Source organism: Macrotis lagotis, chromosome X (assembly GCF_037893015.1).
Source record: "Macrotis lagotis isolate mMagLag1 chromosome X, bilby.v1.9.chrom.fasta, whole genome shotgun sequence".
Classification (NCBI taxonomy): domain Eukaryota; kingdom Metazoa; phylum Chordata; class Mammalia; order Peramelemorphia; family Peramelidae; genus Macrotis; species Macrotis lagotis.
In genome coordinates, this window is record NC_133666.1 from 628,533,084 (window position 1) to 628,547,876 (window position 14,793).

A 14,793-nucleotide genomic window follows, 5' to 3' on the forward strand; every position below is an offset into this window, starting at 1 on the left:
AGGAGAAAATTAAGGCACAGAGAAGGGAACGAACTTGCCCAAGGTAACACAGCTAATAAGTAGCAGGACTGACCTTTGAACTCAGGTTCTCTGCCTTTAAGCTAATGCTTGTCACACCATGTCACCCTGCCCCAGACCTCCTATCCAGCCTGGTGGATTCCAGCTCTGCTGCAGCCCTCCTGGCTCTGAAGCACTAGCTCCAGAATTCCCCTTCAAGCTTGAAACCCATCAGGGGTTCCAACTGAGAACATCCCAGGGTGACTCAATCCTTCCATTCTGTCCAGGAAATGAGTCAGTGCCCGCCCTCCACTCTGCCATTTCTCCATGACCCTCTCCCCCAGGCCAGTCCCTCGGACTGGCTCTTTCTCTCCCTCCCCCTGCCTCCAGACCAAAGATTCATTCTGATCTTCAGATCAGCTCTCCCTTGATGGATTCACAGAATCTCAGAGCTCTGATATCCCAGAGGATTCCCTGATTCAACCAAGCCTGGATGAGGATTCCTCTATAGAATCCACAACAAGGGGTCAGCTTGACCCCTTGATTAAAACAGTCCCCAATGGTGAGGAGTCCACGATCTGGGGAGGAATTCCATTCAACATTTGGATGTAATTTTCTCCATAGAACAGAGAATTTAATCTATCTACCCCATCTCCATTCTCCATCCTCTTCTTCGGCTTCCAGCCCTAGGGAGTAGGTACTAATGGAACACAAATTAACATGAGACTCAAGAGTCTATCACCTGGTCCAAATTCCCCCATTTTACAGATGAAGGGAAACAGAAGCCCATCTAATTTTTGTTAGATGACTTTCCAACTGCAAAGGTTTGCCATTTCCTTCTCCATTTCATTTGACAGGTGAGAAAATTGAGGTTCTAGGAGAGGAAGAGATTTCCTTAGGTTCCACAGATGAATGGAGGGGGTGAGACAGGAATGAGGGGTCAGAAGGGCAGCATCTTTGGGGAAAATGGGGAGACAAGGTAGAAAAATAAGAAAATGGGCATTTCAGCTACCTCTCTCTCTCTCTCTCTCTCTCCCCAACTAACCATTTCTTTTCTTCCCCAACATTTTTCCTTAGTCTGGATTCAGGGTTTCTTCTATGCCTTCAATGCTACAGTAGTTTTTAGTTTCAACAACTACATTTTTCCCAGTGGTTCTTTGGGGAAGTAGGTGACTCAGGAGATAGAACGCAGGGCTTAGAGTCAGAAAGACCTGAGACACTTGTTTACCTGTTTTCAGTTGTTTACAAAACATTCCAGTAGTTCTGCCAAAAAACTCCAAATGGGGTCACAGGGAACAAGACATGACTCAACAACAACAATCAATGAAGAAAAGCATAACTATATGCCCCAGATCATGGAGAACCAGAGAGCACTGTTAGAATATCAGCTCCTTGGGGTAGCTAGGTGGCTCAGTGGATAGAGTACCAGCCCTGGAGTCAGGAGTACCTGAGTTCAAATCTGACCTCAAGACTAAGTGTTGTAAGGCCTCAGACACTTAATAATTACCTAGCCGTGTGGCCTTGGGCAAGCCACTTAACCCCATTGCCTTGCAAAAAACTAAAAAAAAAAAAAAAACTAAAAAAAAAAAGACTATCAGCAATTTGAGGACAGGGATGATATTGCTTTTGTTTCTGTTTCTTCATTGCCTGTCACAAAGGACTACTGAGATCACCTTAGCGCCCCACTTTTTGTGGGTCAACATTTGGTGGCATGAGGTGGATTAGTCAACCCCCTAGAACTGCAGCAACACAGAAGTTGTGGTGCAGACTTGGAGCAATTACATTGCTCAGGTCAATTCATCTGGGACCCACCTGTGTGGTTTTTAGGAGGGGACACAAAAGACTCCTGAGGTGACTGGGAAACTCCTTGCTGGGACTCACTAGCTTTTTCTTCAGAAACTGTCTTTTGTTTCTTTGGCCCCTTGAACTCTGAGGGATCCATTTAAGTAGATGGGGAACCATGTTTTGAATCCTATCCTTTGCCCAGAAGGGGCAACTGAGGTCTAGAGGAGGAAGTAATCAGCCCTAGGTCACCCAGCTAATAAGCTTTGGAGATAGAACTTGAACTTGGCACTCTGACTCCCGTCTCACTATCTTTCTTTTCCTACTATATTGTCTAGAATGTTTTCATTCCCCTTCAGTTTCTCCTTACTTCACACTCAGGTCTCCTGACTACTTGTTCAGGTGTCTTTTCTTTTCTTTTCTATTATTAAGTGTCTGAGACCAGATTTGAACTCAGGTACTCCTGACTCCAAGGCCGGTGCTCTATCCACTGTGCCACCTAGCCGCCCCCCAGGTGTCTTTTCAATGAAATTCAGCTACTGGTTTTTCACAATACATTGTAAGCTCCTTAAGGGCCAGGACTATCTTTTGTCTCTTTTTTGTATCCACAGAGCCTAGAACATGCTTGGTACATAGTAATAAATGTATATTAATTGATTGATTAGACTCATAGACCTCTAGAAAGGCAGTGAGTTGTAAGGGAGGCCCTCTGGGCCTCAGTTGTTCAAACTATTAAAGTTTTGACTAGATTATCTCCAAGGACCTCTCAACTCTAAATCCTATAGATCAGGGGTTGACCAGGTTATAGAGTCATGCTGGTAGGGACTGTACAATTGATTCTGCCCACATCTCCTTACTTATGGGGAAAGTGAGTTCTTGACAAAGGAAGCAATCTGATCTAAGTCAAAGGAAGGTCAGGATCCTCACTATCCCTGGCCTATAGGACCTGGGTCTTTATTCCTTTCTGTACTTGGAGTCACAGGATCTGGATGGGAATCCTGAACTACTAAGTAATTGTGTGACCTAGATGGAGTACATAATGGGACATCCCAGAGCCTAGGTTTTCTTAACTGTAAAATGAAGGGATTCACTCAGATGGTCACTAAAGTCCCCTATCCCCCCTCTCTCTCTTTCAGGACTCTGTGTCTTGGTCCATTTGGAAACCATTGTTGCCCAGATCTCCAAAGGTGAGTGTACTTAGAGTCCATCCCATGCACAACTAGAAACTGAGGGAAGCCCAAGCAGGGAAGAGAGGGCTGATCTGGGGAGCAGAAGCTGCCTCTACAACTCAACAGACTTCACTTAAACTTTTTGAGCTATATCTCCCCTCCAATACTCCTGACCTGATTTGAAATTGGATCTCCTCTCTGTTAATGACTCATTGTATGATCCCATGAAAGTTAGGGCCTCAGTTTCCTCATGTGCAAAATAAATGTAATAATACTTATACCATGGACCTCACAGAGTTGTAAGGAAAGTACTTGATAAGTTTTAAGGTGTGGAGGAACTGTTATCTTTTTTTAAAAATTACTTGTAGCCTCACTACTCAATCAAATGATGAGGAAAAACAAGTTATTATTAGACTCCTTCTCCTTACCTCTAGTTAGCCAGTTAGCTGACTTCCTAAGTTATGGACTCCCCAATCCCCCGCCCCCATCCAGGTGTATAGAAGCTAACATAAAAGGGTATTCCAATTGGAGCATCAGCTGTCAGGTTCCTCATCTATAAAATGGAAGTAATAATCACTATGTTTCATACCCTGCAGGAATCTTGTGACAAATATACTTTTTTAAGTCTTAAAGCATTATAGAAATCAGAGTTGTGACTATCAGTTTTATTCCTCTGACTAGATCCTCAATGTGATATTTGGTGTACCCAGCATGCCACTTGTATCAACATGACCCACTGCTCCTGTGATAATGGATTTGCTTCTACGAGTGGGAAGAAATACTTCAATGACATTCTGGAGAACTGTGATGGTAAAGAGACCATACCCACATTGGTCCAAGAGCTAGAAACAAGAAAGAGGGAGTAGCTGAGTGAGGGGGAGTGAGGAACCCCACCAAGTGATTGCTTTTTGAAGAGAGGGGAAATAGAGGAAGTAGAATGCATAGGGAGGAGAAAAGAGAGAAAGAGAAGCAGCAGCAGTAAAAAGGGTGGCCTGGTAGTGTTGGGGTCAGGATACTGGTGGACCTCAGGGGCAGTCAGGAACCCAAGAGATCCTAGGATCTCATACTGCTGTCCCACTAACTTAGTCATCTAAGTCCTTTCAGTGCCCGAGTTTCCCATTCAGCAAATGGGTGCTATCCCTGATGACTGAAGAGTTAAGTTCAAAACATCTGTGATGTTATCATTGGACATTCCTACAATAATGCCACTAACTCTTCCAAGCCTTCCCCTTTTGGAGGATTCTCTTGTCCAAATCCTGTCCTTGAGTTTGATACACACAACTTATGGTTCTCCCCAAGGTGCTCAAAGGTCTTCCTCACTTTCTCCTGAAAAGAAGACTCATGGAGCATTCTGGCTGTTCACCTGCAATCTTTTGACCCTTACTAGCTGTGTGATCTTGGACAAGTCACCTCTGTTCACCCCTGTTTACTCAGCTGTAAAACAGAGATCATGACAGCACCTAGCTTAAAGGGTTGTTGTAAGAAGCAAATGAGACAGTATTTATAAAAAGTATCTGATACACAGTAGGTACTATATAAATATTTAATTCCTCCCAACCACCACCAAGCAACTCTCTATTTCTCTGTATCTGACACACACTTAAAATTCTTCAGAGATTTTTTTTCTTATAGTCAAATCACAAACCTGGTAGAAAATTAGCTTATCAGATATGGGCTTTTGTTCAGAGGAAAGGATGGAGATGACTAAAGGAGCTTTATAATTTCTTGAAGGTAATCCAGCCTGCTCTCTTCCTCCTTAACTCTAGACCCAACTCATTGTCTGTCCCACATATACATGATGGCCAAGCTCTATAGATTGATCATTTATCGGCAGTTAAATAGACATGCTTCAACCACTTGATCTTTCGTGTGTGTGTGTGTGTGTGTGTGTGTGTGTGTGTGTGTGTGTGTATGTGGTCTGACCAAGTTCATCTGAGTGGTTATGACTTGGGGAGATTCGAAGAAGACTATTACCACAGATCTTGCCTTCGAGGAGCTTCTGGCCAACTAGAAAGAATAAGACACAGAGAAGTAGAATACTAAAAAGACTGTGATAGGGCGCCTCCTGCTCAAAACCACATGTGGGTAGATCTGAACAAATTCCTTTGAACAGGGACAAGAGAAGATCAGGGCAGATTCCAGTAAAATGGAAACTCTTTGGGGAGGGGGGGCTCTGATTTTGTCCTCAACATCTGCCATACATTAGGCATTCAATTTGTGTTTGTTGAATTGAACAGAACAGAGGAGAAGAGGATCCCAAGAGGCAGGGATAGGGAGGCAGTGTGCTCCACCCAGGGTAAATGCAGGGGATAATAGGATGAGAAAGAGAAGCAGGGTTTCTTACCTATGGTTCTTGGTAGAATGCTTTTCCTACTCTATAAAACATTTGCTCTTATACATTTTAAGAGGCAGCCACTTGTAGTCTTAGAGCTGCTGAAAGCTCTAAGAGGTTAAGTCATTTCCCCAGGATCACATAGCCAATATGTGTTGGGGCAGGACTTGAACCCAAATTTTCTGACTCCAAAACTAGCTCTCTGTCCACTATAGTATCTTGCCTCTCTAAGAATAAAATGTGAAAGTAAAGCTCAAAGAATTTGTGCTTGAGCTAGCTAGTGGACACAATGGATAGAGTACTGGACCCAGAGTCAGAAAGACCTGAGTTCAGATCCAGTGGCACATTCTATGTGACCCGGGCACAGTCACTTCACCTCTGCCTTCCTCAGTTCATCAACTGTAAAACAGTTTTTGGCCTTTTGAGCAGGAGGCACCCTATCCCAGTCTCTTATGCACGCTACCTATTTGTGTCACAGTCTTTCTAGTTGGCTGGAAGCTCCTCGAAGGCAAGGCTTGTGTTAGTATTCTTCTTTGACTCTCCCCATCCATAACAACATACCCTCAGGTTGTTGTGAGGATCAAGGGGGATAATACAGGTTAAGCATTTTATAAACCCGTATAATCACTAGCTATGATTGTACTATTTATAGGCAGTTGTAAGGAGCTGCTGAAGGAGTTATGTTATTACTGAGAGGTAGAGGCAGGGGCCACGGGAAACAGAAAGAGCAAACACTGGAGTCAGAGAGGTAGGAGAATTAAATTTCACCTTTAATCCTTAGAGGCTGTGTGATCCTGGACCAGTCACTTCCCACCATGGGCTCTCCTTTATTTATCCTTTATTTAGGATAATGCCTCCAGTGCTAAACGTGATTTCATATCTGGATCAAATTCCTGTTATCTGATTTAACTGGGCCTTCCCAGCTAGAGAAGAATTTGTTTTTTTGCTTTCTCTTTCTCTCCCTCCCACCTCTCCCTTGTTCTCTCACTCTCTCACTCTGTGTCCCAATCTCACCTGGAAATGCATCAGCCACTCATGGTCCCAATCCTATTAGTGATTTATCGTTCCATTGCCAACCTGAGATGGTTTTCCCATCCCTAGGCAGCCTGGTAGCCCTCTCCTATGTTGGTGCCAGACTTAGGGTGGACACTCCAATGACTTTAACTTTTCTGTAGCTCAGAACTCTTCCTGTAGCTCTGGCTCAAGGGATCCACTTCAGCTTCCCTCTCAGGTGACAGGGATTACAGGGCATCTTCCCAGGCTAATCCTTTGATTTTATGCATAATTTCATCTCTGTAATATTTTTAATGCTTCTAACCTTCTAATGTAGTTGTTCAAAACTGTGCCCTTTTTCCTGAAAGTCATCATGGCCAGGAGTCCTGGGTCTTAGCAGACAACCTGACCTGCCACGCTACTGAGAATGTCCATGCTGCCCCTCTAGGGTGCCTTCACCTCCTGGGCATCATGCCTCAACTCCCAGATTCATCTTCTTTTACTGTTCCTCTATTTCTAGAGAAGCGATGGGTCTTTTCCTTGTGAAAACCAGTCCCTTTACTTGTGCTCTCCATCTTATCCCAGGAGCTGACCCTGAAGCCCATGACCTTCCCCTGGCCAATCATCAGTCTCCTCTTAACTATTGGCTTCTCAGATCTTCCCCACCTTAGCAATCCTTCTCTTGACCTCCTCAAGTTAACATTCCAGATCTTTTCTCCCTTTTACTGTCAGACTTCTAAAAAGAATTGTCTGTACTTCTATGCCAGGAAGAAAATCCCAGTTAGAAATCAGAAAGGAGGTTTGACACTGACCTTAAACCACCCCCTTCCATTACCTTACTGATCTTTTTTTTTTCAATCAACAAGCACTTCTTTCCTCTTCCCCTTAAAAAAACAAAAACAAAAACAAAAGAAAGTCCCTGTAACCAACAGCATACAGATGAAACAAATTCCCACACTGACCATGAACAAACATGAATGTTTCATTTTTTTTCTCTTCTTATGTTGCAGATGTTAATGAATGTGCAGGGCCCAATGGTATCTCCTGTGGTCAGAATGCAGATTGTGCTAATACAGAGGGAAGTTACCACTGCACTTGCATCTCTGGATATACCCTTCCTTCTGGGGAGAAGACATTCCCAAATAAGACTATGAACAACTGTCAAGGTAAACCCCTCTCTGGCATTCTCTGACTAGGCAGGGCACCAATGCAGGGCTCTTTCTGCTGAGGCTAAGAGCAGACAAGTCCCTCCCTGCATGGGCCCCCTCTGTCCACTGTCCTTCACCTCCTCACTTGGTCCACCTCCAACCTTCCCCAGGCTATTCCCCGACTCTGCCTCCCTCTCTTCAGGACCCCTTGGCTCCCCGCTACACAGATAACTTCTACATCCTAGGAACTCTCCTCTTTTCCCTCTTCTATCCATCCCAGCTCAAGCCTCCTCAGGAAAAACCTCATATGAAAGGCTTTGGCCAGATCTTGGCCCAGGCTGAAAGCTTCAACAAGTTGCTACCCAGAAGAGAAAATTGAGGTCCCAGAAGTCTGACCTGCCTGGCCAGCTGCCTCAAGGGACCCAATATTTAGGAGACAGGGAGAAGGGATATTTTGGAGGAAACTAGACAGTGAGTTCTCTCTACCAATGTCCTGCTATTTGTAGTCTCAGAGAGAAGATCTGAGGCACTGAGAGGCCTTGGAGACCCATTGAGCCAGGATGAGTGGAGGGGAAATTTGAAACTAGATCTGAACCCTGAGTCTGTCTCCCCACCCCACCCCTGCCCATTATGACATGGCCCATTTCATTTTTTTTCTTGTGTCCTTTCTTCCCATCCTTACCTGCTCCACCCCTGGGTAGGACTGCCTCTTGGCTCAGTCTCACAGTGGGGGGTTCCAACCCTGGGGGAGGAGGCCTTATCAAAATGAAGAGCTGGATTTCCACAGCACTTAAGGTTGACAAAATCCTCCCTTCTCTCTGATTTTACCTCCCATTTACACCATATGTATCTTGTCTGGACACAGTGGTTGCTTGTTGTCTCCCCATATGACTGTAAGCAAGTCTAGCTTTTGCCGTTCTTTGTACCCCTAGTGTGCCTAGGCCAGAGCCGGATATAGAAAGAGCTCTATAATTGCTTGTGGGCGGAATGACTGAGGGAAATCCCGTAGCTATTTTGGATCCTCTGATGAAGAGACTGAGGTTCCAGGAGGTCCAGAAGCCTGCCTCTATGGGCCCCTCCCTCCCTGTGTGCCAGGGCCCCACCCATGCCAAGCCTCCATTCTCCAGCAACTCCTGAGCAGACCAACCCTCTCCTTCTGGTTTCCATCTGCCATATTTCTCTCTCCTAGCAATATAGATGTTTAGGGATGGGAGATGAAATTAGTCCTTGGCTTGGAGGAAATGTAATGGAAGCTGACTCTGGAAAGGAGCTGTGAAGGTTTTATGCAGGATTTTGCCTAGACAATAGCATTGGGTGGGGAGATCCTAAAGAAACTAGAAAGTCAAGCTTGGATGGAAGCAGAGGCCTTAGCCATCATTTAATCCAATTTCTGTCTTTCTATTATTGACAGATGCTTTGGGGGATCAGTTTAAGGACCAGGTGGTATATTATGATCTGGCAGCTATCTCTGGGCCACATTTTGATGCAGCAGCCCAGATGCTCACTGATTCCACTCCCCAGGGAGGTGGGACTGAGAAGGGTCCTGGAGGGCCCTGTCCCTCCTGCTCCCAGCAGTGCACCCCCTGCCATCCCACTAAGCTAGGAGCTAGCTTCCTTGAAAGACAGACCTTTATTGTCTCTCCCCTAGGTCTGGGAGTTTTAACTTTTCCTATTTTGTTTGGATAATTAGAATTGGTCCAAGGCAAAGAGGATGGTCTCAGCCAATGGGGCAGAGATTGGGGCAATGACCAGATACAAGCTGGGACCTCGCTCCTTCCCAGATGGATGAGCCCATCTAAGGCCACCCAGAGCCAGGTTTTACCACATCAAGAGGGCAGAACATCTAGGTTCCTGGGAGAAGGAAGCCAACACAAAAGAGAAAGCATTGCTGTGCATCCAGAAATTTCCTACATGTTTGTGATGCAAATATAAATACAAAAAAAAAAAATGAAAGCCTGACCCTTGGCCTCAAGAACCTATTTTAAACAGGAGAGGAAAGAGTCATCTGGGGCTTTGAGCCCTACATTTTTTTTTTAGGTTTTTTTTTGGAAAGGCAAATGGAGTTAAGTGGCTTGCCCAAGGCCACACAGCTCGGTAATTATTAAGTGTCTGAGGTCATATTTGAACTCAGGTCCTCCTGACTCCAGGGCCAGTGCTCTATCCACTGCACCACCTAGCTGCCCCTTGAGCCCTACATTCAATGAATAGTAACTAGCCTTATTATTTTGGTCACTTAATGACTTTGGGCTTCAACATCCTCATTTTGGGTGTAGGACGAAATGGTCTTAAGATTTATTACCAACTCTATGTCTTTAGTCATTTGTCTTGTGTCTGACTCTCCCTAACTCCATTTGGGGTTTTCTTGGCAGAGATACTGGAGTGATTTGCCATTTCCATTACTAGCTCATTTTACAGATGAAGGACTGAGGCAAACAGGATGAAGTGACTTGTCACATAGCTAATAAGTATCTGAGGCAGGATTTGAACTCTTGAAGATGAGGCTTCCTGACTCTAGGCCTGGCACTCTGTCCACTGTGCCACCCTGCTGCCCAGCTCTGGGGACCCATACTAAAAGGGAGGTCAACTTCTTGGTTTAATTTGACCCAAAGAGGGGAAAAGAGGAAATGAATGTCTCCAATATTGTTGCGTCAGAAAGCCCAGGCCAAGGAGGGAAGGAGAGACCTAAGGGAAAGCTCTGGAGGCTCCAAGGCTAGGATGGTTCTTTCCAGGCCATTTCCATCCTCTTTAGGAGCTGGATCATGGCAAGAGATGCCAGAATGTCTGGAAGCCCCACCTAGGCCTCTCTGGTGCCCACATTGGGGTTATTCCTTATCCCCTTTCCCTTCTTCTTACAGATTTGGATGATTGTCAGCTCAATAGTTCACTCTGTGAACCCCATGGGGTCTGTAGAAATACCCGCGGAAGCTATATATGCGTGTGCAAATCGGGCTTTGCCAAAAGCAACAAGAACCCACTTACGACTTGCATGGGTAAGCCCCTGTGGGAGAAGCCCAGGGACTCCCAGATGAAAAAGATGAGGCATTCAGAGAGTCTAAGAGCAACCCTTCCAAGGATCAGGGCCAAGGCAAGAAGTACCTTGTTTGGGAAGGGGTGATATTGCCCCCATAAGTCAAAGCCAAGAGAGCTAGGACAGAGTCACCCAAGGGAAGTTTGTGCTGCTGTCTGGAGCTGATGGCAGGGAGTCAGCTACAAAGAATTAAACCAGGAACCTCAGAGTTGGGAGAGGAAGTTTGGGCTCAAGCACTGTGGGCAATACCCACCAGACACCCTGGAGCCAGTGGTTCCTGAGTACTCTATCCAGGGACTCTAGGTACAGGATTCTAGGGTCTGAGTCACGTGGATAAGTCACTTACCATGTCATAGCCTCAGGTCTCTCAACTCTAGAACATCCATCCCTCTGCACAGGGATCAGTGAAGGGAAGGGAGAAGGAAAAGAAAGCATTTATATAGCACGATGCTAAAAGGCTTTATAAATGTAATCTTGTGACAATCCTTGGCAGTTTGGTGGCACAGTGGACAAGGTGCTAGGTATGGAGTCATTAAGACTCATTTTCCCGAATTTGAATCTCGTCTCAGATACTGCCTGGACAAGTCACTTCACCCTGTTTGCCTCAGTTTTATTGTCCCTCAAATGAGCCAGAGGAGGAAATGGCACATCACTCCAATCTCTGCCAAGAAAACCTCAAATGGGCTCACAAACAATAGGACACACTTGAAACAACTGAACCAATGCTTAGAGGCAGGGGCCAACTGGATGATATGGAGGATCAAGGTTTTTCCTTTCCTTTTTTTTTTTTAAGGCTTTTTGCAAGGCAAATGGGGTTAAGTGGCTTGCCCATGGCCACCCAGCTAGGTAATTATTAAGTGTCTGAGACCAGGTTTGAACTCAGGTACTCCTGACTCCGGGGCCGGTGCTCTATCCACTGCGCCACCTAGCTGCCCCTAGCAAGGTTTTTCCAACCATGGCTCATATCAGAATGATTTCTCTGCTCTACACAATTTTTATTCCTAAATTCTATAAATTAACAAAAATCATCCTGCCTCTTCCTACTCCTCCCAGTCCCAGATGCCTAACTTCACCCTCTCCCCCATCTTGAACTAAGCATAGTAACTGAGTAGGGTGGAAGAGATCATTTAGAATGAATATATTTGCCTGATAGTTAGTTGGAAGTTGGTCCTGGAAGTTAGGAAGACCTATGTTCAAATCCAGCCTCAGATACTTACTAACTAGGAAAAATGAGGATGATAGAACCTACCTCCAAGGGTTATTTTGAGGATCAAATGAGATAATGTTTGTAAAGTGCTTACTTAAATCAGTCCCTCATGAGTAGCAGGCACCATGGAAATATTAGTTATTATTAGACATCACTGAGCCCAAAGACATCTGAAATGGAGACTCTCATCTTCTCCCAAAGATAAGGAGGAGCCCAGGCCTAGCATAGTTTAGTTGTCTGCCAGTGCAGAATATAGTAAATAAATGTGTGGATGTGGGTGGCGGGATATTTTCTCTCCTTCCTCCCACCTGCTACATAGAAATATATTCTCATGACCCTTCAGATCAAAAGGTCTAGTTAAGAATAGTCTCATAGGAGGCAGCTAGGTGGCACAGTGGATAGAGCACCGGCCCTGGAGTCAGGAGTACCTGGGTTCAAATCCGGTCTCAGACACTTAATAATTACCTTAGCTGTGTGACCTTGGGCAAGCCACTTAACCCCATTGCCTTGCAAAAGAAAAAAAAAAACTAAAAAAAAAGAAGTCTCATAACTCCAGCTCTAGAAGGAACTAGAAGGCATCTAATACAATCCGTGCATTTGACAGAAAAGGAAGCTGAAGCCCACATTGCATCATTTTGTTTTCCTTGGCTGTATATATTTGTCACAAAGCAAGGATGTGGGCTGGGGGTTGGGAGCTGGGAATGGCATCCTTGGGAGGTAGCAGTAGTATGTTGTTTTTTTGTTTTTTTAATATTTTTAAGAAAAGAGCATCAAAAAATTAAAAAACAAAGACACTGAATCACAAAGAGCTTGTGACTTAGTCAATTCTAGGCTAGGATATAGTAAATAGTTATTGGAGGAGCCTTTGTGGACCTGTGGCAACAATATTGACTCTTTAGACAGGGTATTGGGGTTCAAATCCCGCTCTGATTCTCAACATCGTGTACCTCTCTGTGCCTCAGTTTTTTCCACCTAATTACCTAGACTGTAGGACCTCTAGGTTTCCTTCCAGTTCTATGACTTTATAATAAAAAGGAGCAGGGGGACAGTAGAAGAGGGAAGGACGCTGCTTGGGCCACTCTTCTCCAAAGAGGGGAAGAGAAGGGAATGAATTTCACTGGGATCATTGTCGCAGAAGTCCAGGCCAGAGAGTGAGAGGAGACCGAAGGAGGCTCCAAGGCTTGGGATATTTCTGTCCAGCCTAGTCCCATCCTCCCTAGCAGTTAGACAGGACCAAGGGAGGCCAGGGTGTTTGGAAGCCCCACCCAGATCTCTGCTGTGTCCAAACTAGGGCTGCTAATCACCCCTCTCCCTTCCTTTCAGAGATAAAAATGAACGTCAGAACAAACCCCTCTGTGAACCAAATGGAATCTGTGAGAATAATGTCAGAACTATGTGCAGATGCAAACCAAGATTTGCCCAAAGCAGTGAGGACTAGTCAGTGTGCATGGGGGTGTGCACTCTAGGGAACAGGAGAAAGCACAACCTTGTGGGACTCCTGGGGAAAAGGGCAAAGGCTCTACCTGAGTCTGTGAGAAGAGTCCCCAGGGTGAACCAGCCAAGGATCAGGGCCCAAGCAAGGGGATGGGGAAGAGGGTGATACTTCCTCCAGAGGTCAGTGTTCAGGGAAACAAGGCAGGTCCACCCCCCAGGGATCTTGGGCTGCTCTCTGGCAGGATCAGAACCAGGTACCTCTGAGTTCTGTCTGGTTTCCCTTTGCCAGAGGGAGTCCACAGGGTAGGTCTTCCTTCATGATCATTCTGTGACTCAGACCAAGTACTTGGACCATTCCCCTGACCTCCCCCCAGCCTCTTCAGATCCCTGGACCATCTTTTTTTTTTTTAATCATATATTTTCCTGATGATAGTTTTCCTCCTGTTCTTTGTAGCTCCTCATGGGACATAGGATACAGTGGGCTGACACCATCATGAGCTTCTCTAGTACCCTCTGTGTGGGCTTCAATTATGTTCTTTATCTCACAGTCATGTTGTAACACCAAGGGAAAATTGGTATTGAAAAATATAGTCCTTCTAGCAAATTGCCTTCTGTGGGGGGTTGGGGGAGGGAAGCAAGATTAGGTGAAAAATGTAAAACTCAAAATAAATGTAATCTTTAAAAGAAAAAAAAAGGGGTGGCTAGGTGGTGCAGTGGATAGAGCAGCGGCCCTGGAGTCAGGAGTACCTGAGTTCAAATCTGACCTCAGACACTTAATAATTACCTAGCTGTGTGGCCTTGGGCAAGCCACTTAACCCCATTGCCTAAAAATATATATATAGTCCTTGATTTTCAGGGGTCATTAGAGGAGTCTAGAAATTTCTTGACTCTAGCCTCAATCCTCCTCTGCTTCATTTTGAGCCCAATTCACTTTTCATTTGTATTGTCTGTCCCAAATATACATAGTGATAGTTGTTCTTTGTCCATTTAACTGTGGGTCATAATCTAAGCAATAGATATGCTTCATCCATTTGGTTTTTGCACTGTGGATGGTCAGGCCAAATTCTTTTTAATGACTATGGATTGGGGGGGATTCAAAGAAGAATACCACAGACCCTTCCCTCAAATTGCTTAGAGTAAACTAGAAAGGAGATGACACAAATAAGTAGAATACAAAGTAGACTGTGATAGGCACTGTCCCTCCCGCCCTCCCCCAAAAAGGCTAAAAATTGCATGTGCTTGGGCAAATTTGAATAGAGATTCCTTTGAACTGGGGCAAAGGGATGAGAAGCAGAAAGGATTTTAGGAGAATGGGAGCTCTTTGGGGGCAGAGGGCTGTTTCTGTACTTATGTGCTCAGCATCTGGGCACACAGTAGATATTCAATTAATAGTTATTGAATTGAACTGAACAGAAGAGGATCCTAAGAGGCAAAGAGAAGGAGACAGTAGGCTCCAGGTAGAAGGCACAGCAGGGTTTCCCTGCTCTACAAAACATTTGCTCTTATACGTTTTTAAAATATAGTCATCTATAGACTTAGAGCTTAGAGCCAGAGGTAAAGTGATTTTTTGCATGATCCACAATAAATATGTGTTAGAGGCAGGACTAGAACCTAGGACTGCTGGCTCCAAAGCCAGTTCTCTCTGTACACTACAAGATTGTTGCCTTTTTTTTTTGATCCTTGCCTTTCTAAGAGTACTTGTG

At 44.9% G+C, this 14,793-nt stretch overlaps 1 protein-coding gene across 2 annotated transcripts in view; it reads left to right on the forward strand.

Annotated features, from left to right (window-relative positions):
• Positions 1-14,793, forward strand: part of ADGRE5 (adhesion G protein-coupled receptor E5) — a 34,592-nt gene that overhangs the window by 4,945 nt on the left and 14,854 nt on the right. The window contains exons 3-6 of one of the 2 annotated variants that reach the window (XM_074203654.1): positions 2,916-2,966; positions 3,630-3,758; positions 7,284-7,439; positions 10,277-10,411. In XM_074203654.1, the coding sequence (XP_074059755.1) occupies positions 2,916-2,966; positions 3,630-3,758; positions 7,284-7,439; positions 10,277-10,411 (471 nt within the window). The remainder of the gene's footprint in view (positions 1-2,915; positions 2,967-3,629; positions 3,759-7,283; positions 7,440-10,276; positions 10,412-14,793) is intronic. The other variant, XM_074203655.1, reaches the window with a different exon arrangement.